Source organism: Mastigoproctus giganteus, chromosome 8 (genome assembly GCF_048544385.1).
Source record: "Mastigoproctus giganteus isolate SK-2022 chromosome 8, ASM4854438v1, whole genome shotgun sequence".
Taxonomy (NCBI): Eukaryota; Metazoa; Arthropoda; class Arachnida; order Uropygi; family Thelyphonidae; genus Mastigoproctus; species Mastigoproctus giganteus.
In genome coordinates this window covers 11,569,131-11,594,221 of record NC_143582.1, presented here as the reverse complement: position 1 = coordinate 11,594,221, position 25,091 = coordinate 11,569,131, and the positions used below count along the sequence as shown (strand labels likewise).

Here is a 25,091-nt window from a genome sequence, read left to right as displayed (position 1 = left end):
AGATGACATTGTATAGGATAGCATAAGTGAATGATGGTAAAATTCCTGAAAACACGATCTCGTGAGACAGTTTGCACATGATAAAGTTTCTTTGGTTATGAATGTGTTACATGACTTAGGAACAACCATCAACCATAACATATAAATATGGCATGTATAAAGAATATGGTATTAAAAGACAAGTGACTATCTGCCAGATTTCTGAAAGTGCAGACATCTCCATCAGAACCACATAGCACATCATTCATTGTCACAATGACTGCACGATCCTACACCAACTGTTATAAACTTTTATTAAATAAAATAAAATAAATTAGAGTTGTCTTGTATTAAGATAATAATAATAAAATGAAATAAAATAAGTAAAATTAATAGTACAATTACACTGGATTAAACTGATAAAATAAGATACCTGTCTGTATAATAAAATAAAATTAAACAATGTAGATAAAACACTGGATAAAAGCAATAAAACATTGATAAAAGTGATAAAATACCGAAGCTTTCAGAGGCATCTGCCTCCTTTTTCAACAGTGAAGCTTAACATACCACGTGTTTCTACAGGAGCATGGACAATATTCACCATATGCACCATATGATCCTTGAGGTTGTCACAGATATTCTCTCAGATATGCCAGACAAGCTGTACTTGCTACCTGGGAGTCTAAAACGCTGATGGAACTGATATTCAGGTGACACTTGAGTCAAGTGAACCCAATTTCGGCAAAGTCCAGATGGTCTGTGAGAGCCAAATCCTCTGCTTGCACCTTCACGATGGTGGGACTGTTAGTAATCCTGGGTATAACCAACCATGTGAAAGGACACTGTGGATGACCAACCAGGTGCGAACCAATGTGAGCACGTGTCGAAGTGTGGTGCTCACACGCACCACATGGAGGAATGCCGCCCCTCTGTGTTACCAGGCAATGCTAGGTGGTAGATGACTCATCAACCAGTGCAATACAACCACTTTGCTTATTGGAGGCTTGAAGTGGGGGAACCCATGTTTAGTCTCCGGAGCTAAGTTCCAGTCAACCCTTCCCCATCTCTTCCATTATGCAGTATGACTGATGACTTTTGAGGTTATGGTGGACATCATGGCAAGATCCAATCTTCCTTACATTTCGAGGGTACAACTCTTAAAACCATTCGCAGATCGGCCGCTAGTTAGTACATTGGACCGAAACTATTGGTAACTCTCTAGGGGGCTTCCAGATCAGCTAGTGTATCTTGCTACCTCTACTCTGCCAGATAGTGACTGGAGGGAGTCTAAGTAATGTGTATGCGGGGGGGGGGCACTGTCAAGGTCACATTATGTCAAGGATCTGGGTATATTCTTACCATGTGTATGCCATATCCAAAATTTTCATTACTTCATTCAGCATGTCCCCCCCCCCCCATGAATACACCATGAATCGTCAAATTCATGGTGTATTCAATTTGTAAACTAATAGAGTAAGCTTATCTGCGAAAAGATCTAAACCTTCCAAACACTTCCTAGTTCATTTCACAAATATATGTGGTCTCAGTTCTAATCTTAACAATGTCCATTTCCACTTGCAGTCTGCCAAACCCCATGTACTTTTTCTGACTGAATGTCAATTACCGGTTGATTCAACCACTACTCATCTCAGTTGCCCAAATTATTCGCTGTATGATTCCTATTGCCTCAAAGATGGTACTTGTGCATATGTCCGTTCCGATATTCCGTCAGAGACTTGGTATTTTGGAATCTCTTCTTTTCGATCTTCTCTGGCTTAAGATCTCTCTACCTCATTACGTCAAATTCATTTGTTGTCTCTACCGTTCTCCCAACTCCACTAATCACTTGGAATTCTTTGATTTCCTCACTTTGCAACTTGGTTTTCTCCAGTCCAACTTTACTAACAGTGAGGTTATTTTCTTTAATGATTTTAGTGTTCACAACTCCAGATGGCTTCCGTTTTCTAGTCACACAGACCCAGCTGGTCGAAATGATGAATCTTTTGCAATTACTATTGACCTCGCACAGATTGTTCATTTACCTACTAGAATACCGGACAGTCTGAACCATACAGCCAACATGCTCGATTTTTTTCTCACAAACAACCCTTCTAACTACACGGTCAAAGCGAGTGGTCACAACTTGGTGATTGTCTCTTCTCCAATGGAGCCTTTATCTCATGGCTATTCCCAACCTTGTGTTATTTGGCATTATAAGAATGCAAAATGGGATGACCTGCGAGATTTTTTTTCTTCTTTTCCTTGGTCGGATTACTGTTTCAAAACCTCTGATGTCAATGTTTGCTCAGATCGTGTCAGTGAAATTAACCTTGTAGGAATGGAATCATTTATTACACACTCCACTTTAAAATCTGCCGACCGGGCTAGCCGGGTGTGTAAAATACCTGCCTGGCAACCCAAAGGTTGCAGGTTCGACTCCCGCCTCGGGCTTGGATCAAAGTACTGCAAAAACCTTGGGAGGTGCATTATGGCCACAGATGCCGATGCACCAACAACTACCAAAAAAAAAAAAAACTTTAAAATCTCATCCTTTATCTAAACCTTGGTTTTCCAATAAATGTGCAAAGGCTGTTCAAGAGAATGTTGAATATCATAATTGGCTTGTTTCCAATTCTTCAGTTTCATTTTCTGCCTACATCAAAACAATTGTAAAGCAGTTATTAATCAGTCCAAATGAGATTTTGAACAGGCTAAGAGTAAAAACTTGCTTCTTGCCCTAATGGTAGCTGAGCATTCTGGTCTTTTGCCAAAGCTATTGGCCACAACTTTTGCCCATCTCTGCTCCCACCTCTGTCAAAAACAGATGGTTCTGTTTTCATTTCAGCCAAGGATAACGCTGACCTCCTAGCATCCCATTTTTCTTCCAACTCATGTATTAATGATCTTGGAAAAACCTCCCACCATTCCGAAAACGCTCCATTCATTGCCTCCTGTGATCTTCCGTCAGAAGGATTTTGACAAATCTTGATGCTAAGAAAGCTCCCGGTCCTGCTGGTATTTCCCCACATGTTCTCAAAACCTGTGCTCCTGAACTTGCTCCTGTTCTTTGCTGCCTTTTTTCACTTTCTTATTCCAAAGGCATTTTTCCTTCTGCTTGGAAATTTGCTCATATCCAGCCAGTTCCTAAAAAGGGTGACAAATCCATCCAGTTATCGTCCCATTGCAAATATTTCTGCTCTTTCTGAAGTAATGGAGAAATCAATTAACTGCCAACTCTTAAACTATCTAGAAACCTTCCGTCTGATCAACAATTGCCAGTATGGATTCCATCAGTGTCGATCCACTGGTGATATATGGCTTATGTTACCCATTTATGGACAAATTCAAATGGAAAAGTTGGTGAAACACAATCTGTTGTCCTTAACATCTCAAAGGCTTTCAATCATGTTTGGCATAAAGGCCTTCTAAACAAGCTTCCATCTTATGGTTTGCCAACTTGTAATTGGTTATCCAGTTTTCTCCCTGATCGCTCACTGAGGGTAATGTTAGTTGGCTCTCTGTCTTCTAACTTCTCCACTAATGCTGGTGTCCCCCAAGGTTCAGTTCTTTCTCCTGCTCTTTTCCTCTTGTATATTAATGACCTTCTTCCATTGACTGGAAATCCTATCCATAGTTTTGTTGATGATAGCACATTGCTTGTTGTTTGTTTGTTATTTAGGAGCATTAGCAACTAAGGCCATATTGCTCCTGGATATGCGGTGGTCATTCCCTGACCTTTCCGCATCCTCCGTATTTGATTGTGACGGGCTTGAACCCCGGTCTAATCAAGAAGCGTGTGCTACGCACTGCTGCTCCTTCCCACCTGGATACGGAGGCGCCGATAGCACATTGCATTCCACTTTCCCGTTCGAGAAACATTGCCCTGCTCAATCAGCTTCAACTTCTCAAATATCTTCTACCAATTCCCTTAAATGCCGATTTCCAGGTAATTCTCTAGTGGGGCAAAAAACAACTTAGTTGATTTGAATCCTTCTAAAACTCAGTCTTGTCTTATATCTTACAAAAAGGATTTTTCTGGTCCTATGCTTATCTTTGGTGACACTCCGATTTCTAGGCAAGATGATATCTCTTTTGGGGATTACCCTGACTTCTAATCTCTCTTGGCACAAGTACATTAGAAATAGTGCTTCCTCTGCATCTAAAAAACTTGGTTTTCTCTTTTGCTCTCGGCATTACTTTTCTTCCAAACAGCTGTTCACTCTGTACAAATCCACTCTACCATGGAGGAATATTGTTCCCACATCTGGGGCAGTGTCCCCAAAACCTCTCTCAGGCTTCTAGATTCCATTCAGAAGAGGGCAGTTAGGTTAATTACTGACTCATCTCTATCAGAGTCTCTCCATGAGCACTGTTCTTCTGAATTGGCTTCTATAATTCCCACTCTTTCTTTTAAAACAGTCCGAACACATTCCGCCACCAGCCAACATCCATTTACTGTCCAACTTCAAACTCACAGACCAACTTTTCATCTTCCTCGTTTATTCATACATCTGCCGTTCTCTGGAACAACCTTCCTTCATACGTATTTTCTGAAAATTACAGTCTACAGAAGTTCAAGTCTAATGTCAACAAATATCTTCTTTCGTCTTTTCAACCTCCAACCCAAGCACGGTACTAAGTACTCTAGGTTCTAATACCTCTTGTGTTTGGGGTTTTCATATAAAAAAAATATATATATATATATATATGCGCACTGGAACTGGAAATGGCTCGGGAGCACGACAGGTGGAACTGTTCATCCCGTCCAGGAAGCACAGCTTCGAAGAGGGGATGAATATGGACTCCGCTGTCTCTATTAATAGTGTTACTCTCAGAGAAGCAAATTGACAAATTCTTGAGCCATCTGCCATCCCAAAATCTGTGTGTCCAGTCGAAGATAACAGCTTCGTCAGAAGAGATTTGGTGGTTCTCCTCCCGTTATTCATTCTGTGCTGAAGTACTGAAAAGTGTTGGTGAAATGGATACCTAAGCAGCTGTGTGCAGAGCATACAGCACTGCTACACTACATGGAAGATCACAAATTCCTTGGTTGTCATCACTGGTGAAGAAATATAGTTGTTCATTACAACGTCAAAAGTAGCACCAATAGAGTGGAAATGCACTGCTCCCACTATAAATGCAAGATTTTACTGTTTTCCTTCTTTGAAAAAAAGGAAGAATTTTGTTTTTTAATTTTTGTACCTCTAAATTTATCACTTATTATCCATATATCCAGCTTCTGAAAAAGCATTTTTTCAGAAGCTGGATATATGGTTTTTTTTTTCCAATAATTTTGAGGGAGGCAACCAGAAAGTGTATTGAACCATTGAGGTTAATTATGAGGGTATTGTTGGACTCAGGAGAGATTCATTTGGATTGGAGAAGTGCCAGCATGTTACCAATACATAAAGGCAGTTCTAAGAGTGATGTCAGTAACTACAGACTAGTTAGTCTGATTCAGTGGTAGCGAAAATCATAGAGGCAGTGATTAAGAGTGCAATCCAGGACAATTAGATAGAATTGGCATGCTGAAGATGGATAAAACTGATAAAATAAGATCCCTGTCTGTACAATACATAAAGGCAGTTCTAAGTGTGAAGTCAGTAACTAGACTAGTTAATCTGATTCAGTGGTAGTGAAAATCTTAGAGGCAGTGATAAAGAGTGCAACACACAACATGATTTTGCCAGGGGAAAATCATGATTTTCCCTTGGCAAAATCATGTTTAACTAACCTAGTAAGTAAACAGGCAGCCAGGAAAGCCCATGGTATCTTACTGATGATTTATCAAACATTATCCTGTGGATATAGGGAGGTCATAATCCCACTGTACAAAACAATTGTAAAACTGCATTGGGAATACTGTGTCCAGTTGCAGAGACCTCATCTGAAAAAAAAGACAGTGAGCTTTTTGAAAGGGTCCAAAGAAGGGCAACTTGCATGGTCAGATTGGTAAAAGGGTGACCATACAAAGTACAAGAGAAAGATTTCAATTATGTAGGCTACAGAACTTGGCAACCAGGCATCTTAGAGGGGAACCTGACTGTGAGAAGGGTTAGTAAAATGAACGAAGGTGAAATTCTTACTGTTATAAAGAATTGCAGAACTAGGAGGCTTAAATTCAAATTGCAGGAGAAAAGGTTTAGACTAGATTGTAGGAAATTTTCTTTTAGCAGAGAGTTTGTTCACTGCAGATACAAGTTGCTTCCACAGATAGTTGAGGATGAAAGTTTGAAGAAATTCAAGGGTCAACTGGATATTTGATGCAGGCAGGAATTTATGAGGGAAGCACTTAATTTGTATATTCTTATCTATTCTAATTTATTTATTATTATATATTTTTTACCCGGTCAGTGCAGCAAAACCTATGAAAACACTATATAATACTATTTTGATTTCACTTTAGATTTTAACACTGCTAATTGAATTAATTTGGAGAAGTTTGACTTCTGGGAGGGCTTACTGGTGGAACATTGTTGAGAAGGTGTTATAACCTATAACGCCTTCTGGTGTTATAACCCATCCTGAGTTATAACACCAGAGGAAGAAGAATTGAGTTACTTTGTATTGACTAATTACTGTCTCTTTTTTTATTTTTCTCTTTTAGTCTTGAGATCAACTGTGGTGTAAAGCTTCATAAGTCTTGTAATCTCACATATTTGGTAGAACCTCAAGCCATTCAACTTGTCTTGCATTTAGCAAGGTATTTAACATTTTAGCTACTATTTCACTTTTATTCCTACAAACTTTTTTTCCTTGGTTTTAATATAATTTTAAATAAAATATTTAAAATTCAGTAAGAAAATGTTAAAAATATAAATGAGAATAGTCTTATTTGCTTTAGCATATAACTGGCAAATGCAATCATAAATATTCATAATTCATTTTGTACTGCAGCATAGGTGTTTATTAAATTTTATTAAAAATTATTAATGTAATAAAACTTCTCTTTGTTGATACCAAAAAAGAAGAGAAAGTATGTACACTATTCAATGATTTATCAAACAATATTCTGTAGAGACAGGGAAATCATAATCCCACTGTACAAGGCAATTGTAAGATCACATTTGGAATACTGTGTCCAAGTATGGAGACCTCATCTGAAAAAAGACATTGAGCTTCTTGAAAGGATCCAAAGATGGGCAACTCACATGGTGAGATTGGCAAAAGTGCGCTACAGAGGTTGGCAACCATGTGCCTTAGAGGGGGACCTGATTGAGTTTTATAAGGATCTGAGAGGGGTTAGTAAAACGAATAAAGGTGTAATTTTCACTTTTATAAAGAATTCCAAAACTAGGGGCCATAAATTAAAATTATAGAGGAGGCAGCTTATACTACATTGTAGGAAGTTTTCATTTAGCCAGCAAGTTGTTGAGTACTAGGATAAGTTGTCATCACAGGTAGTTGAGGCTGACAGTTTGAAGAAATTCTAAGGTCGATTGGATAGATACCTGTGTGAGGAAGCATAATTTGTATTTTCTTATCTACTTCCCCCCCCAGTGCGGCAAAAACCTTTGGCTTCCTTGAACTATATGTCTAATACTATAACTTTTGTTTATAGAATAAACAGGTTTATAAAAAATATACAAATATATTAAGTATAATTATTACATCCTATGGTGTTTACTTAAACATCTTTTCTTTGTAAAGGTTATATTAAAAGTTTTGTTTATGCATTCAGCAGATTAATTTTAAAACCATATCACAAATACGAATTATAGTTTACTTAAAAGTAACCATCCTTGTTCTGCTCTAACCATTAATATATACTGAACCAGTGTGAGAGAAAGCAATTAATACAGCATACATAAGAAATAACTAGGTATTACGAACCCATTTTGCAGAGATTGTGTGTTGTTGAGAGTGATATGGAGTGGCATTGCAATCTCAAAATCTTTCTTAGAATTCTGAAGCAGGCTAATTAATAAACAAATAAGATTGTAGTTATATTGTAATATTACTAAATAATTTTAATTAATTCTCTTAATTAGATTATAAAATAAAATACATCTTAGCATATGTAACCCCACTCGTATAAACTAACTAAACGAGTATTTTGCATCTACATTCACACATGAGGAGTTATTCAGGAAGGGGAATGCCAGAGGTGAAGTAAACTCTGGCAGTGAGCTAGACGATTTTGTAATAACTGAGAGGAGAGTGGAGGAGAAATTGTTGAGGATAAACATAAAAAGGGCACCCGGGGTGGATGGGATCTATCCAGTTATATTAAAGGTGGCAGCAAAGGAAGTATTCAAACCCTTAGCCATAATTATGAGAGCTTCTTTGGACTCAGGGGAGGTACCCATAGACTGGAGATGTGCAAATGTGACCCCAATTCACAAAGGAGGATCAAAGGCTAACACAAGTAATTATAGACCTGTGAGTTTAACTTCTGTTCCAGGAAAATTAATGGAGGCACTGGTTAAAGAAGCACTGCAGGATCGTCTAGACAAGACTTCAGTTATAGCTCAGACACAGCATGGTTTTGTTAAGGGAAAGTCTTGCCTGACCAATTTGATTGGATACTATGATGCAGTCACAACAGTGGATGCAGGGAATAACTTTGATATTATATATTTGGATCTTAGAAAGGCTTTTGATACTGTTGCACATGGAAGACTGCTGCACAAATTGGAGCAGTATGGCATTGGAGGCAAATTGCTGCTATGGATAAAGGGATGGTTGATGGGGAGAAGACAGAGAGTGGTAATCAATGGACACTGCTCATCGTGGACTAATGTTATTAGTGGAGTCCCTCAGGGTTCAGTGTTGGGTCCATTGTTGTTTTCTGTATTTATAAATGATATTGATGATGGTATATCAAGCTTAATGTCCAAGTTTGCAGACGATACAAAGGTTGGCAGGGTTGTTAAGGACACTACTGACGCTATGCAGTTGCAACAGGATCTGGAAAGGTTGAGCAGATGGGCTTGAGAGGTGGCAAATGAAGTTTAACATTTACAAATGTAAAGTACTACATATCGGAAGCAGTAACCTCAGAGCAACAGTGGTAGAGAATGAAAAGGACCTGGGGGTAATTGTGCAGGCAGATATGAAGTTTTCTGAGTAGTGCAGATGGGCTGCAAGAGTAGCTCATGGTGTCTTGTCAATGATGCACAGGAATTTTTCTAGCAGGGATAAGGAGGTGATTGTTGTTGTTTGTTGTTTGGTTTTTAGGAGCATTAGCAACTAAGGCCATATTGCTCCGGGAATATGCGGTGGTCATTCCCTGACCTTTCCGCATCCTCCGTATTTGGTTGTGACGGACTCGAACCCCGTTCTAATCAAGAAGCATGTGCTACGCACTGCTGCTCCTTCCCACCTGGCTACAGAGGTGCCCAGGAGGTGATTATTCCCTTGTATAAGGCAATGGTAAGGCCACACCTTGAGTACTGTATACAGGTCTGGAGGCCTCATTTCAAGAAGGATGTAGAGCTGCTGGAATGAGAACAGAGAAGGGCAACAAGATTGGTGGGTTGGTTGGTGGAACAGACTTCCATCCCTTGTTGTGGAAGTTGATAGCCTAAATAAATTTAAGGCTCAGCTGGACAGATATTTTGAACGAATGGAGGGATGAAATGGGAATGGTTTTTTTTTTTTTTTGGCTGATGCTGCATAAGCTTGCTTTCTTGCATCATATGCCTCTACTAATGCTAATATGCGACAGATCCTTTAATCATACTTATGTTTGCAATTTGTAGTTATAGCTTGTCTGTTTTATGATTTCAGTATTGGCATTTCATTTGGACAAGTAATTCTATACTTGAACTAGATAATACCTTATGGATTAACAAGGACAATATGTGCCTTTAGTCTACGCACTATTTCCCCTTTATGAGGAGAGACTCGTCTTGATTATACTTTAAGATTTGTGTGCATTCAATTTACACAAATAAAGTTTATATACGTGTGTACATGGTTTATAGGAGTTTGCCTAGTTTTACCTTAGTAAAATAGTTTTCCCTATGAGGCAGCCCCAACTTATGCAAATTCTCACTTATCAGGGGAACCTCCTAAATTAATTATGAGGATTATTCTATCCTCTTGTGTTTTTCTTTTTTGCAGCCAGAATGATTTATACTACTTACTTAATGCAATGGTCTTTAATGCTCACAGCAAAACAAACTTTGCCTTTACAATGAGCTGAACCGGTATTGCATCACTTTAAAACAAATATAACAAAATGGTTAACCTGCCATTTATTTAAGAGGTGACAGTGACTAAATAGCAGATTAACCATTTGGAAATGTAACGTCATCTCTCTAAAAGATTAATTTGACCACTAGTTTAGGAACAATTTGTATTAGTAGAGGAAAATAATGTGAAAACAGGCTAATACACTATCAGCCTAAAGGAAATACTATCCACCTCATTCATCAGTCCATCTTCTCTAACCATTTGTTTAATCCTTCCTTAAATTTTTTCAAACTACCTACTTCTACAACACCAAATGGAAGTTCATTCCAAGAATCAGTTACTCTCTGACTAAAACCAAATTTTCCCACATCTGTCCTACAACCATCTTTTTTCAATTTAAATTTATATCCCCTTATGTGTGTGTTGTCAAAACAAGAGTAAGGATGCCATCAACATTAAATATGTTTGAAATCAACCCATTGTGAAGGCAGTTTGTTCTGTGGTTCGAAGCTACATTGCTGTATCCTAATTACACTATGTGAGTGGTGTAATTAGGATAATTATCTCTGGTGTACTGTTAATATACTAGAAATAATTTTAAGAAAGTTTGTACTTAATTTTTTAAACAAAATTTATTTTCAGATTTGATGAAGCAATTTTGGAGGCATATGAAAACTTAGATCCTTCCGTCATAGTTTGTTACCTTTATGAACTTTGGTAAGTAAGCACTTTGTAGAATAAAAAACTAATTTAAAACTATCAGCGATCAAATAAAAATAAAAAATTACACAAACAAATAATAAATCAAAAATTCAAATAAATAAATATTCAAAATATTTGTGATCATAATATATTGATGTGGGATCGCCTTAAAGATATAACTACTGTGAAGGGTAGAGGGAAGGACTTTTGCTTTTGTAAAGGGGACTGCAAAGGTCTTAGACAGTTTTTAAATTTTAACCAGTGAGACTCAACGGATGACAATACAGAAAACAAATTATAAATGGAATGCATTCAGGGAAGTAATTATAGAAGTCAATAAGCTTTTTTTTAAGCTTTTTTAGAGATACAGTTCAAGGTTAGACCTAAATGGATGTTAGATGAACTGATAAGACTAATGACAAGAAGAAAAATGCATAGGATCATTATAAATTAGCAGGAGACATGGAATCTTACAGCAAGTACAAATTAGTCTGCAATCAGGTCATTTGGGAGGGGGGAGAGGGTTGGGCAAGCTAAGGCAGATTACAAGTCTGTTGCTAAGAGTGCAAAGAATTCTTTGCTTATATTTTGCATCTACATTCATGCATGGAGACGTTTTTAGGGGTAGCAACAGCCGAAGTACACCAAGTTACAACTGTGAGATAATTGACTTTGTTATAACTGAGAAAAAAGTGGATGAGAAATTGCTGAAGTTAAAAATAAATAAGGCAGTTGGAGCTGATGGGATCTATCCAGATATATTAAAAGAAACAGCAAAAGAGGTAAGCAAACTCTTGAGGCAAGTTATTGCTATGGATAAAAGGATGGTTGAGTGGCAGAAGACTGGCCATATTGCCCAATATACAGGGTGTCTCAAAAATATTGGTACAAACGTTTAGGGGAGGTAAATAACATCTAAAGGAATGTGAATCGCATAGGAACCCATAACCGGAAACATCACGGGAAAGTAGTAGCAGAAATGACACAAGGCAGTAATTAGTGGCAAACATTTATTTGACATAATATTAACAATGGAGTACGAGATCGATGCATTTCATGGTGTTACAACAGATGCTCGAAGGTACCGCGATGCATGCGTGACACCGGCGCAGCATGGATTGGTGGACGTGGTCGAACACACCTGGAGTTTCTTTGACAGTAGTAGCAGCGCAGACGAGTCTCACCCCGAGATCCATTTCTGTCTCCACAGGCAATTCATACGCGATAGATTTGAGGGCCCCCCACAGAAAGAAATCAAGGCTCGATAAATCAGGTGAGCGTGGGGGCCAGGCAATGGGTCCACCACGGCCAATCCATCGATACCCAAAATGCCTGTTCAAATGGTCACGAACACACCTTCCATAATGGGCAGGCACCCCGTCATGTTGAAACCAAATATTGCATCTCACATTTGCTGGAACATCGTCAAGTAACCATGGTAGAACTTGTTCAAGAAAGATCCGATATTTAGCAGAGTTCATGCGGGATGGTAACAGGTATGGGCTGACTAAGCAGTCACCTACCATACCTGCCCGCACATTTATTGCGAAACAATGTGCCGCATGGGGGCGCACGCCGTGTGGGTTGTCATGAGCCCACACATGAGCATTGTGATTGAATAAGCCTTCCCGAGTGAAATAAACCTCATCCGTGAACAAAACATAGGCTGGAAAATTCTAGTCTTGAACACTTTCTTGGAGAAACCACTGCGCGAAAGCCACACGTGCAGGATGATCTTGGGGGGAGCAGTAACTGAACCCTTTGGAGATGAAAGGGGTGTAAGGAATCATCATGCCAGACATGCTGTACACTGCAACGAGACACTCCTAAGGCAGAGGCAACAGCACGCGTGCTGGTAGTATGATTTTTCTGGATGGCATTCAACACACTTTCTTCCATGGCGGGAGTTCGTGTCGAACATGGTCTGCCCGCACTATTCCTGTTACCTCTGAATGACCCATAATCGCACAAATTTTGATGCACATGCGCAAACAAACGGTGGTCTAGTACATGTCTGTCTGGGAAGCGTTCTCCATAAATTCGTTGAGCAGCTCGTCCATTGCCCTCTGCTAATCCATACACTAGGTGCATGTCTCTCAGCTCAGTTCGTATATCGATGCATGCTCTTCGTGTGGCAACTACCGCTTGAATGAGCAAACCAGAAATTTTCCCTCTCATGAACTGATGAACAGCGCTGTCTACCGACTTACGGTGACGTTTCTGGTTATGGGTTCCTATGCAATTCACATTCCTTTAGATGTTACCTACCTCCCCTAAACGTTTGTACCAATATTTTTGAGACACCCTGTATATGTCTGTAAATTTTGTGTTCTGTGATCAATATGCCATTTGCTGGACAAAAAACCTGAGTTTCTGGGAAAAAAAATCATGCCTGAGACCAACTAACTCAGCCACACTGTGCAAAAATTCTATAAAAATTACTTGAGCCATTGACAGGATTCAAACTCAGTCTTTTCCACCTAATAATTATATTATACTAACTGCTATCCGTAGCCGAGTGGGCAGGAGCGGGAGTGCAGTAGCACACGCTCTTTGAGTAGACCGGGGTTCAAGCCCCTGACTGCTGAATATGGTCGATCTGCCAACCTGCACTGGACCATCGTGGCAGATTATGGTCCATTTCCCTCAACATGAATTGTTGAGGAGGCTTCCATCCTGCAGTGGGTTGATAATGGCTGCACTTTACTTTTACTGCTATCCACAAGGCCACAGAAGACAGAGGGTGGTTATTAAATGAGTACTGTGTTCCTGAAGTAATATTATTAGGAGAATCCCTTTGGGTTTCAGTGCTGGGCACCTTATTGTTTACAGTATTTATTAACAATATTGATGAAAGTATATCGCTTATTTTCTAAGTTTGCAGCTGATACAAAGGTTGGCAGAGTGGTTAATTATAGAAATCAAGGTTTTCTACTGCAGCAATGCCTAGATAAATTAGGCAGATGACTGAGTAGTGGCAATTAAGGTTTAACATTGGTAAATGCAAGGTACTCTATTTGTGCAGTAGTAATTCCAGAATAATATGCCAGTGGAATCACACTCAGGGTAATGAAGAGACCTAGAGGTAAACCGTCCAGTCCAACATGAGTTTTTCTGAGCAGTGCAGACAGGCTACTAAAACAGCTTGTGGGATTGTGTCAGTAATATAGAGAACTTTATCAGCAGCGACTACAAGGTGATTATCCTTTTGTAATAAGGCAGTGGTGCATTCTGGTCTGGAAGCCTCATTTTAAGAAAGATGTGGATCTCTTGGAATGGATACAGAGAAGAGCAACCAGATTAGTCAAGAACACAAAGGAATACTCTGACCACAAAAGACTTCAGTTCTGAAAACTACAGTACTTGGAAACTAGGCACTTGTGAGAGGACCTGATTAAAGTTTTTAAGGCTTTAAACCAATTGAGTAAACTTAATGATGGCAGGCTCTTTCTTAGATAATGCACACATGGGGACATAAATTTAAAAATTTCATGAAAATTTCCTTTCAGCCAGAGAATAATTCAAAACTGCCATCTTGTGTTGTGGAAGTGGATAGTTTGCATAAATTTATAGACGATTAGACCTATTATTAGGAGATGGACAAATGAGGTGGGTAGCAGTTTTTTTTTTTTTTTTTTTTGAATGATGCTGTATAAGTTTGCTTCCTTGCATCATTTACCAGTATTAATAATAATAATAAGTTACAAAAGATATTCTAAATGCAAGAAGAGCATATTATTTGTTTTGTAAGAGTAGAAATAGCCTAGAAAAGAACATCAGGCTGTGTAAATGATCTTGCGTGAATTTATTAGACACTTAATGCATTACATAAAAGGCATAATAGGAGAGAAGGGCATGGTTTGCCTTATGCTTTGGAAGCTCTCTTCTTCTGAGAGAATACCTATTAGATTTAGAAAGACAGGTAAGTTCCTGGTATGGGGGGACTTATTGGCCATTTGGTCTCCAATGGGCTGCAATGCTGGAGAGAGAAAAGTTGGAGTTTAATTGGTATTGCCTTTTCAAAGAAATAAGATGCCAGAATAAAATTCTTTATAAAATTTTCATTGTGAATTGAACACATTGATAAATGCATAATGGTATGTTAATTAATTTGTGCACTTCAGTTACTAAGTTGATTTTTTTTTTACTCTTATAGTAATATGGTTGGATCAGCTAATAAAGTGTTGCAAGTTAAAAACCAAGAGGAAAGAATTGCTCAGGTAATATTACTGGGATAATATCATAACATGGGTTCCATATTTTTCATAATGATCATGCATCAGTATTGTTTCTTCTGTATATTGATGTTAGGCATGGCATTGCACAAAAAATCACTCAAAATTGATTTAGTAATAAATATGATTAAATTATTATTAGTGCTACAACTATAAATTTATGCTATGACTATATGAATTTATTAAGTGAGAGCACTTTTATTTTTGATGCAAATTTCAGGAATAGACTGAACCTCTGAAAAGCTGGATGATACTACAAGTTTTTCAGATTATCCTTCTAAATTTAAATTAAGGCTTATTTAAGAGTCCGTTTTCGATCTGGACAAACTGTCAAATTCTGATGACAAAGAGGAAAGAGTTGTTGGGGAAGATACTTAGCAGATTTAACCGTGCTATTCTGTTCACTTTTACTGTGGATGGTTTTTTACTATGTTCAGGTCAATATGACCCGATATGTTTTAGAGCTATAATTTTTCAAAAAAAGAAAATGTGGCCTAAATTTTAAACATTTATTACCTACTGGTAATTTCTTTATTGTGATGTAAAGTACTTATAAGAACCAGAATTTTGTATACTTTTTCGGTACAGAATTCACTACTGTTGTATCATTTGTGAAGTAAAAAGAACTGTTGACTTCTTTGTTATTCATATTTTGAGGTAACTCTAGTTTGTTTTTTTGAACTGTGCTTGGCACATTCAAAAAAACAAACCAGTAGTTACCTTGAAATATGAATTCATAGTTAGTTTTCATTTTATAAGTAGTTGCCCCAAATTATAGGAAGTAAAGAAATTGTTACAAAGTAAAATTATGACCACTAAGTTTATATTTAACATCATATACAACATGCAATGCATGCTTCGATTTTTTTTATTATTATATTTTTTCCTGACCTTGCTTGTGGAAGTGTTTCCTGTTTAGATTATGATTTGAATACACAGGATGACTTGCTGTCACAAAAGGTCCAAATTTTTACCCGGTATCTTGCCTGCTTAACTAGGAATATATTGTTTGAAGAGACAGTGACCACGAACTCTAAATAGCTGTTCATCAATGGTAACACTTTCACGTGGATTATATAGCTTAGGAAGAATTTCAATCTGCTTCTCCCTAATTTTGAGTACAGCTGCCAGTTTATCCATACAGCTTTCATTATGTATATTCTTATTTTCAAAGCGGATGATTATAGAAAGCATATAGAATGTTTCAAGAGACATGGTTGCTCGAAATATGTTAATCCAGTTTCTTTATTCTACACACTTTTTGTTGATTCTCCATTAGTTTATCTAATTGTTTCCATTTTTCTGGGTATATATATATATCCATTGCCCTTCGATATATGTCATATTAAATCTTTAATTGGGGTAGTAAACGCGGCCTCAAAAGCACTTTTGACATTGCTTATTCTTGTAACTGTATATCTTGTAATATACAGTTGCAAAAGAGTACTTTTTATAACATTAGCTGTAGAAAATCAGCCCACATGCACAGGCGGATGTAATTTCCAATTTATTTTTCGATCCTTAGATTGAATATCTTGCATTGTAGCAGTAGGTTGCTGAACAGCAGTATCAGTATCATCATCTGAAGTGTCATTCACACTCTCCTCACCTGTATTGTTTTTATATTCAGACAGCCTGTGGGTGGTTTACTGTTTGAACAGGCATTCCATCCATTGTTGTGAAAGTGGATGATTTGAATAAATTCAAGGAAGAACTAGACAAATTCTTGGTGAGTATTGATGGTTGAAGTATGTAGTGTTTTTTTTTTTTTTTTTTTGCTGATGCTATATAAGTAGCTTTCTTGCATCAGTTGCTACTACTACTACTTCTTCACTATTGGAGGCTTCTTCAAGTGCCAATAGTACAGTATCAGTCAGTGACCACTTTCTGTTTTTTATTGTTCAAAGTGCCTATTACAACATGCAGTTTGATGCTGGTTCATGTGTTCACCACCGACCAATTTATAGGCAGTCAAAACAAAGAAGCACAGATCTGCACTAGCCTGTATATACAACCACAGATGTGAGAAACAACTTGCAGAAATTTATCTAAACAGGTTTCAGCTTATAATAAAATATACTATATAATAAAATATTAAATACAATAATAAAATGTAATACACATTTCGAGTGTGACATATGAAAAACCACTGTTTTAGAAAATAAGTTCATATTGACCCAAACATAACATTAGGACCAAACTTGAAAATCACAGGGAAAAGGCGCCTCCGTAGCCAGGTGGGAAGGAGCAGCAGTGCATAGCACACGCTTCTTGATTAGACCGGGGTTCGAGCCCGTCACCACCAAATACGGAGAATGCGGAAAGGTCAGGGAATGACCACCGCATATCCCGGAGCAATATGGCCTTAGTTGCTAATGCTCCTAAAAAAAAAAAAAAAAAAAAAAAAAACCAAACCAAACCACAGGGAAAAAATTTAAAATAATAAAAGATTTTCTATAAAAGCAGTCATTGCCCAATAATAATTAAAGTCATAGAACCACATTATAATATCTATAAAGAAAAAGATTTTGTAAAAGTGAAAAGAAAAAGGTCTTCAGATCAGACCCAAACAGAACAGCTGGATTAAAAGTTTAAATAGATTTCATGGATCAAATTCCTAACTCAAATAAAAAAATCTACTAGTGCTACTGATAAATTTTCTCTTCCAATTATAAATTGCACTAATCTTTGTGGGGCCCTGTTCAAGAATTACTTGCAGGCCCCGGGTCCTTTTTAAAATAACATCTTAAATCTGATATCAAATGAAACATACACATCGAGAATGAAGTATATGCTCTACTTCTAGAAATTTTCAAGTCGACTTGCACAAGCACTCTTGAAGTGATGATAATGTGGGTAACTAGACATTAAGACAGAGGTAGGCTTGTTGATAGAAATGCAGAAAAGACGCAGATGGTATTATTATTTAGACCACTTGAGTGTGGGACCCTGTTCAACAGAACTGTTTGAACATGCTTGTGGCTGGCATTGGCACTAATAAAAGAATGTCTACAGTTCTTTGAAATTAATATAAGGGGTTACTTTTGCAAACGGTATTCAGATACTCTTAAGAATTACAGACAGAAGTATGCTGCTATCTTATGGTTTCCCCTCTGTTTTTGCAATTGGGTGTCCAGTTTTCTCTTTCCATCCAAACATTTTCTAATGATTGGATAGAGAGAAAAAATGCTGGTGTTTCTCCATGGTTCAACTCCTTTTCCTTAGTTTTGGTAATGATGGCACAATACATTCCACTTTCCAGTTTGAGAAAAACTTGTCCTTCAAAAACAGTCCTGACTTCTCAGAATATCCACCACCAATTCCTTAAATACTGATCTCCAGTGGGGTGAAGAAAACCTAATTAACTTCAATCCTTCTAAAAAACTCTCCTGTTTTATATTTTTAAAAAAAGAAGAATCTATTGCCCAGTGTCCATCTTTAGTGACACACAGATCCCTAGACAAGATTACATATCTCTATTGGGGATTACCATGACTTCCGATCTCTCTTGCCATACGCACATAACACAAAACTGTTTCCTCTGCATGAAAAAACTGGATTTTCTTTTAAACTGTCCGCATTTTCATGCAGTTCATACTAGTCAAGCATTTTATTTTTAATATTTTCTTTATTAATGTTTGATAACTTTGCTTGAAGGCTCTTTATTTTTTTATTTTTATTTTTAGGCTCGTCTCTTAATGTTTCATGCGTCAAGAAAAGTGCTTGCTACAGGAATGTGTCTCCTAGGTATAAGACCACTAGAACAGATGTAAATATTGTTTATATGAACTTTAAAGTTATTTACAATAGTAGCTGTAATTTGTAAATAAAAATATTTTTTACCTAAACTCTCCATTTTGCCACAGTTTCACTTTTAAAATTACAAAATAGCTAATACTGTTTTTACATATTTACTGCCTCATCCCATAGAAATTTTTAAACTGTCAAGTAAATGCAATGTTATGTGCATTGTACTTACTAATCTTAATGCTCATAGAAGAACAAACTTAGCCTTTACCATGAGTTACTGTTGTATTACACTGCTTTTAAACAAACAGCATTGCCAAAAAGTTAATCTTCATTTATATAAAAGATGAGACACTTTTAAGGCTCTTTTTGTAACTTACTGATCCCTCATTAGATATCAGGTGATTTCTAATGAGACATCACTCATAAAAGGATGTTCTTTCCCCTGATATTGGTAGTGGTGGTGGTTTAGAAGTCTGGAATTTGACAAGTATTTGCCAAGAGTAATCATGCATCAAGAAACATGCCCTGTAGTCATGATGGTTTTTTAAAAGACAATTCCCATCTATCTCCAGCCAACCTTACAAGAAGTTTCGATTCAAGCAGTCAGTACCCATACTGACCATGAGGCTGTTTTGACCTTCAAACTCTCATTTCAGCATCATATGAACTACATCAGTGCCAGGACATGTGGCCTCAGATGATAGGCAAAAGACCATCTCCATGTGATGGACATTAATATGGCTAGGAAATACACGGAGTGAGAAATTTATTAGGCACATTGACCTAATATAATAGCAAGTAGCACCTTAGCCATCAGAACCAGGGCTGTCAGGTGGCATCTTCAGAAAATCAGAAAAACTATCAGTTTTACATACCAGAAGTTTCATTTATCTACAGCTCCTTTTTTGTGCATTTGCCTCATTTACATCAAATTAGATAGGCCTCTCTGATGATTTTCATAAAAATACCACTTACATCAGGAAAATAGAAAATCCTCATTTGAAAGGTGGTAGATTATAGTAAGAAATAATAATTTAAAATACAGCGGAACTGAAAAGGTGGTAGATTATAGTAAGAAATAATAATTTAAAATACAGCGGAACTGAACTTCAACTTTATGATTTTGAATATGATTAAACAACAACAATATTGGTTGCAAAATGTATTAAACATTGAGAAAACAACTATAATGAATGTAACTAAGAAATGTATAAAATGATAATGAAACTTACTCAGAAAATACCAGATAATTACATCCAGTGCTCAGTTTGTTTACTAGACAGTAAGCTTAAATACCAGATTATCCAGGTTAATACCAGACACGTGGCAACCCTACTCAGAACAGCCTCAAATTATCAGGACAGACTCCAGTGGCAAAAGAAGTGGTGCTGGCTCTTGTCTCAGACAAGATAGTAACAGGTCCAAACAACTCATTCCATGCTATCAAATAAGTGCTCAGATTGACATCTAGTGACAGAGCAGGTCAGTGAAGTATGGTAAAGTTGGTTGCCCACACACTCCTGGAACCATTCTAAAATGATCTGTTCCTTGAGACATTATCCCAGTGGAAGTTACCCTTATGAGATGGATAAACTCTGTGAGTATGAAGAGGATGCACCAGATCAACAGCAATGTTCATGTGATGTGGCATGCAGGAGTTGATCTACTGGTATCAGGAGACCTAGAATATCATAAATGCTCCCCACATCAAACTTTTGAGCCTGCAGTGTTGATATCCAGCACAGTAGGCCCATTGGTTCATGCTACTATCACCACAGTCTTGGTGATCTCCTGCTATCAGCGTAGAACAACTGGGACCACGATTTTTTTGACCATGCAACCTTTTGCCATTCCTCAGATATCCAGTGTTATAATTCCTGTGCCCAGTGTACCCACAGTTAGTATAAGTATTAGTAGCAGCATATGATGCAAGAAAGCAAGCTTATAAAGCATTAGCCAAAAAAAAAAAAAAAAAAAACTGGCTTCCCATATTACTTATCCATCCCCTCCAATAATTTGTCTAGTTCTTCCTTGAATTTCTTCAAACTACCCACTTCCAACTCTTAACAGATGGGAGTTTATTCCAACAATCAACTGCCTGCTGAATGCAAACCTCTGCATCCTGCAACCATCCTTCTTCAATTTGAATTTATGCCTCTTCAAGTGCGTAGTCTGAACAAGAGGAAGAATGCCATCATCATTGCACTTATACAATCCATTCAAAGCCTTAAACACCTCAATCAGATCACTTTGCAGGTGACTAATCTCCAGACACTGCAGTTTGCAGGACTGAAGCCTTTCTTGGTAAGAACATCGTTTTGTTACCTTCACCAATCGTGCTGTCCTTCTCTGCATCCATTCCAGCAGATCTACATGCTTCCTAAAATGAGGCCTCCAAATCTGAATGCAGTACTCAAGAAGATGCATCCTAACGACTGCCTTGTACAACGGGATAATCACCTCCTTATCCCTGCTAGAAAAGTTTCTGTATATCATTGACAAAATTGTGTGAGTGAGTTATCCTGGCAGCTTGTCTGCACCTGTATTATTCAGAGTTTTTTTTTTTTTTTTTATTAGTTGATGAGAATGGAACCTGGTGAAGTTGGTGTGTTGCTACGCCCAATCCACGGCCAAGACCAACAAATTGCACATTCTACTCAGACACACGCTAACGTTATATTGAAATGTCATTTAATTGTGACATACATCTGCTAGATGCATGAGTCTTTGATTGAGGAGAACTGATTGAGGTGTTTAAGGCTTTTCTTTTGCTTCTCACATCTACAGCTCTCTGAGGCTGCCATTGGCCAGATGTTTTCTGGTTATCATCATTCTTGGTACACTCCAGACACTTCTGGGTGAACATCCCAGCAGATAACAGTGCCTGTGATACCTGCACCATCTGACTAACATGCCAAACTCACTTAGATCACACTGTTGACCCATTCTCTCGCTGAACTGCAAACACACACACACTTGTGCATACTATCTCTTATTATCCGACTATATGCTTTATATATTCTGCCTCCTCAAATGTGTATCATGTACACCTTTTGGCATATCTCATATTGTGGGATTATCTTCACAACTGGGTTGTCATGTTTGCAATACCAGGGTGCCTGCCCACCCACCGATGAAAGGCCAACAAGCCTTGAAATGGGGCCATCTGAGAATAAGTAACAACAGTCTTCTCTATTAGTGAAGCATTACTTATTCGAGGTAGTGCAATACATGGTAACTTGTTGCGAAGGAGCACAATATGAGATGCAGTTGAAATGATGCCTTTTACATTACTATCGTAGTTTTTCCTTTAAGAGTTGTCTATGGTGTTTTTACGCTGATATTATAAAGATATATATATTATTTTAATAGCCCCAAAATGTATGTTCACAGGCTTATATGCATGTTGTGAAGGCTGAAAACCCCAAAGTATTGTGCCAATTAAGCTTCCACGTAGGACCATTACTATGGATTATAAGAGAATCCAGATTTCTTTCTGTCCAGGTGATATGGGTTGTGCAAAGCAGCATCTCATAATGGCCAAATGTTGCTGTGATGCACAACATGACTGTTGTAGTGATGTCATAGAGCAGCAGTTCCCAAACTACTGAGATCTATGGACCCCTTCAAAATTCAAAAAAGGTTTGTGCCCCCCCCCCCCCCACACACACACACGCGCGCGTGTAGGGATCCATAATAATATATATACATATTTTTGTGTGTGTGCGTGTATATGTATGATCACTGGGTTTCCTGAAAATAAAATTCAAAGTTTTGCGTGAAATAACTCAACTTTATTCTTATTTTTACATAGATATATAATAATAACTTTATTTATCATATCATAAATTTGCTATACATAGAACGAATAATTTGAAGCGTGTATACAATTAAAAGTAAAAAAGAAAATAACAAAAAATAAAATAAATTACATATATAAAAAGTATAATTAACACTTCAACTAAATATTTTTGTATTTATATGTATTTTTTTATAAATTTAAATAAACACATATTACTTGATACCCCTTCTGAATGTTTTGTGGACCCCCTGGAACTGGTCCAATGACCCCCAGGGGTCCATGGACCCTAGTTTGGGAAAGCTGTCATAGAGAATCCTTTACAACAGTCACTTGCTACTACAGTCATTCCAATGGCAGCTCCACAACCCTGGAACCATTATACCACTGTGTGCTCTAGTTTTACTTCATGCCTGAGAGCAGCTGGAAAAGAAACCATGTTTTTTACCTGATAGTCCTTAATTAAGAATTAAGAATGTAAAATATAATAATATTCGTGCAATGAGAACAGTTTGTACTGCTCTCATTATATTATATTGACTGTTGTATAATCTTGTATAATCTTATTATACAAGATGTTTCTATCAAAAGACACCAAAGTCTATCTCACTTATTTTTAGGTTTAGGTTTATTTGGCTGAAATATTTGAATTTAATGTTTTAAAATTGGACTAGTTATTACCATTTTCATTTCAATTTCTGAATTTCAATTTTTCCTAATCAACTGCTTTTTCACAACGGAAACTTTGTCTATATGCAATTTACTTCTGTTAAAAAACGTAAACTGAATTTATTTGAAGGGGGGAAAATGTAGTGTGAGGATATTTGACTACATAATGGCTTGTTCAGCTTGCATGTGCACACACCTAAACATGCATACCAAAGAGCAAACATCACATACAACCACATTTCAAATAAACTCATGTTGGGAAACAGTTTTTCCACTGAGAAAAAAAACAGCTGATTGGGCAACTTATTGAGAACAACACATTGTTCAGGCATTTTAGAAGAGGCATTTTTGGAGCTTGTGGTGGATCTTCAAGAAAGTTGGGTTGCATGTGTGTTGGGCAAAATATATTAAAAATTACTTTCTAATAGGGGTACAGAAAACAACTGAGTGACACTGTGCATCAATAGAAATTCATTGATAATATACAGCATAGAAGAAAAAGTGTAGATAAAAATTAGCCTTTGCTTTCATTATTAGTGAAGAAGTTTGCAAATTAAATGCCATTTTTAGATTGCATTCAGAAAAAAACGATCATCTCTTAAATTGGGAGCTTACAAATCCTTATACCAAATTGGATTAAATGCCTTGGAAATGTTTCGGCACAATTGCCAAAACATTTCAAAGCTAACTCTTTCATGAGTGAGGTCCCAGAATGTGCAGGTGAATTATCAGATGTATGGACTTGTGCAGTCAAGTTACCAGAACGTGTTAGTATTAGCATTAATCTGAGCAAGAAAGCAAGCTTATCTTATTGCCAAGCTTATCTTAATGCCAAAAAAAAATAAGCAAGCTTATTTTTTTTGGCATCGGCCAAAAAAAAAAAAAACCTTCCCATTTCACCCATCCATTCGTTCCATATGTTTGCCTAGTTCTGCCTTGAATTTATTTAAGTTATCAACTTCCACTACGACAGATGGAAATCTGTTCCGGCAATCAACTACCCGCTGGCTAAAGGCAGAAATCTGCACATCTATTCACAACTGTCTTTCCTCAATTTCAGTTTATGCCCCGTCAGGTTTATAATCTGAGCAAGAGGAAGAATCCCATCAGCATTGAGCCTGCTCAATCCATTCAAGGCCTTATACACCTCAATCATATCACCTCGCAGGTGCCTAGTCTCCAGATGCTACAATTTGCAGAACTCAAGAGCACCCCTTTGTTCCTCTCACCAGTCTTGTTGTCCTTCTCTGTACCCGATCTAGCAACTCTATATCCTTCCAAAAATGAGGCTTCCAGACCTATACACAATACTTAAGGTGTGGCCTAACCATTGCATTATACAAGGGGATAATCACCTCCTTGTCCCTTCTCGCAAAATTCCTGCATATCATTGACAAGACCCCATGACCTACTCTGGCATCCTGTCACACTACTGCACAATTATCCCCAGGTCTCTTTCATTCTCCACTACCCGGAGTGTAACACCACCCAGTTGGTACATTTCTCTGAGGTTACTGCTACCCATATGCAGTACTTTGCATTTGTCAAGGAGCGCCTCCATAGCCAGGTGGGAAGGAGCAGCAGTGCGTAGCACACGCTTCTTGATTAGACCGGGGTTCGAGCCCGTCACCACCAAATACGGAGGATGTGGAAAGGTCAGGGAATGACCACCGCATATTCCCGGAGCAATATGGCCTTAGTTGCTAATGCTCCTAAAAACCAAAAAAAAAAAAAAAAAAGCATTTGTCAATGTTAAACTTCAGTTGCCACTTATCCCATCTGCCCAATTTTTCCAGATCCTATTGAAGCAGCAT

At 37.6% G+C, this 25,091-nt stretch overlaps 1 protein-coding gene across 1 annotated transcript in view; it reads left to right on the top strand.

Annotated features, from left to right (window-relative positions):
• ArgRS-m (arginyl-tRNA synthetase, mitochondrial) overlaps positions 1-18,832 on the top strand; it is a 121,223-nt gene extending 102,391 nt beyond the window's left edge. Inside the window, exons 16-19 of the mRNA XM_090379473.1 lie at positions 6,590-6,685; positions 10,765-10,839; positions 14,981-15,044; positions 18,746-18,832. Of these exons, the coding sequence (XP_090235599.1) occupies positions 6,590-6,685; positions 10,765-10,839; positions 14,981-15,044; positions 18,746-18,832 (322 nt within the window). The remainder of the gene's footprint in view (positions 1-6,589; positions 6,686-10,764; positions 10,840-14,980; positions 15,045-18,745) is intronic.
• The last annotated feature ends 6,259 nt before the right edge of the window (positions 18,833-25,091 follow it).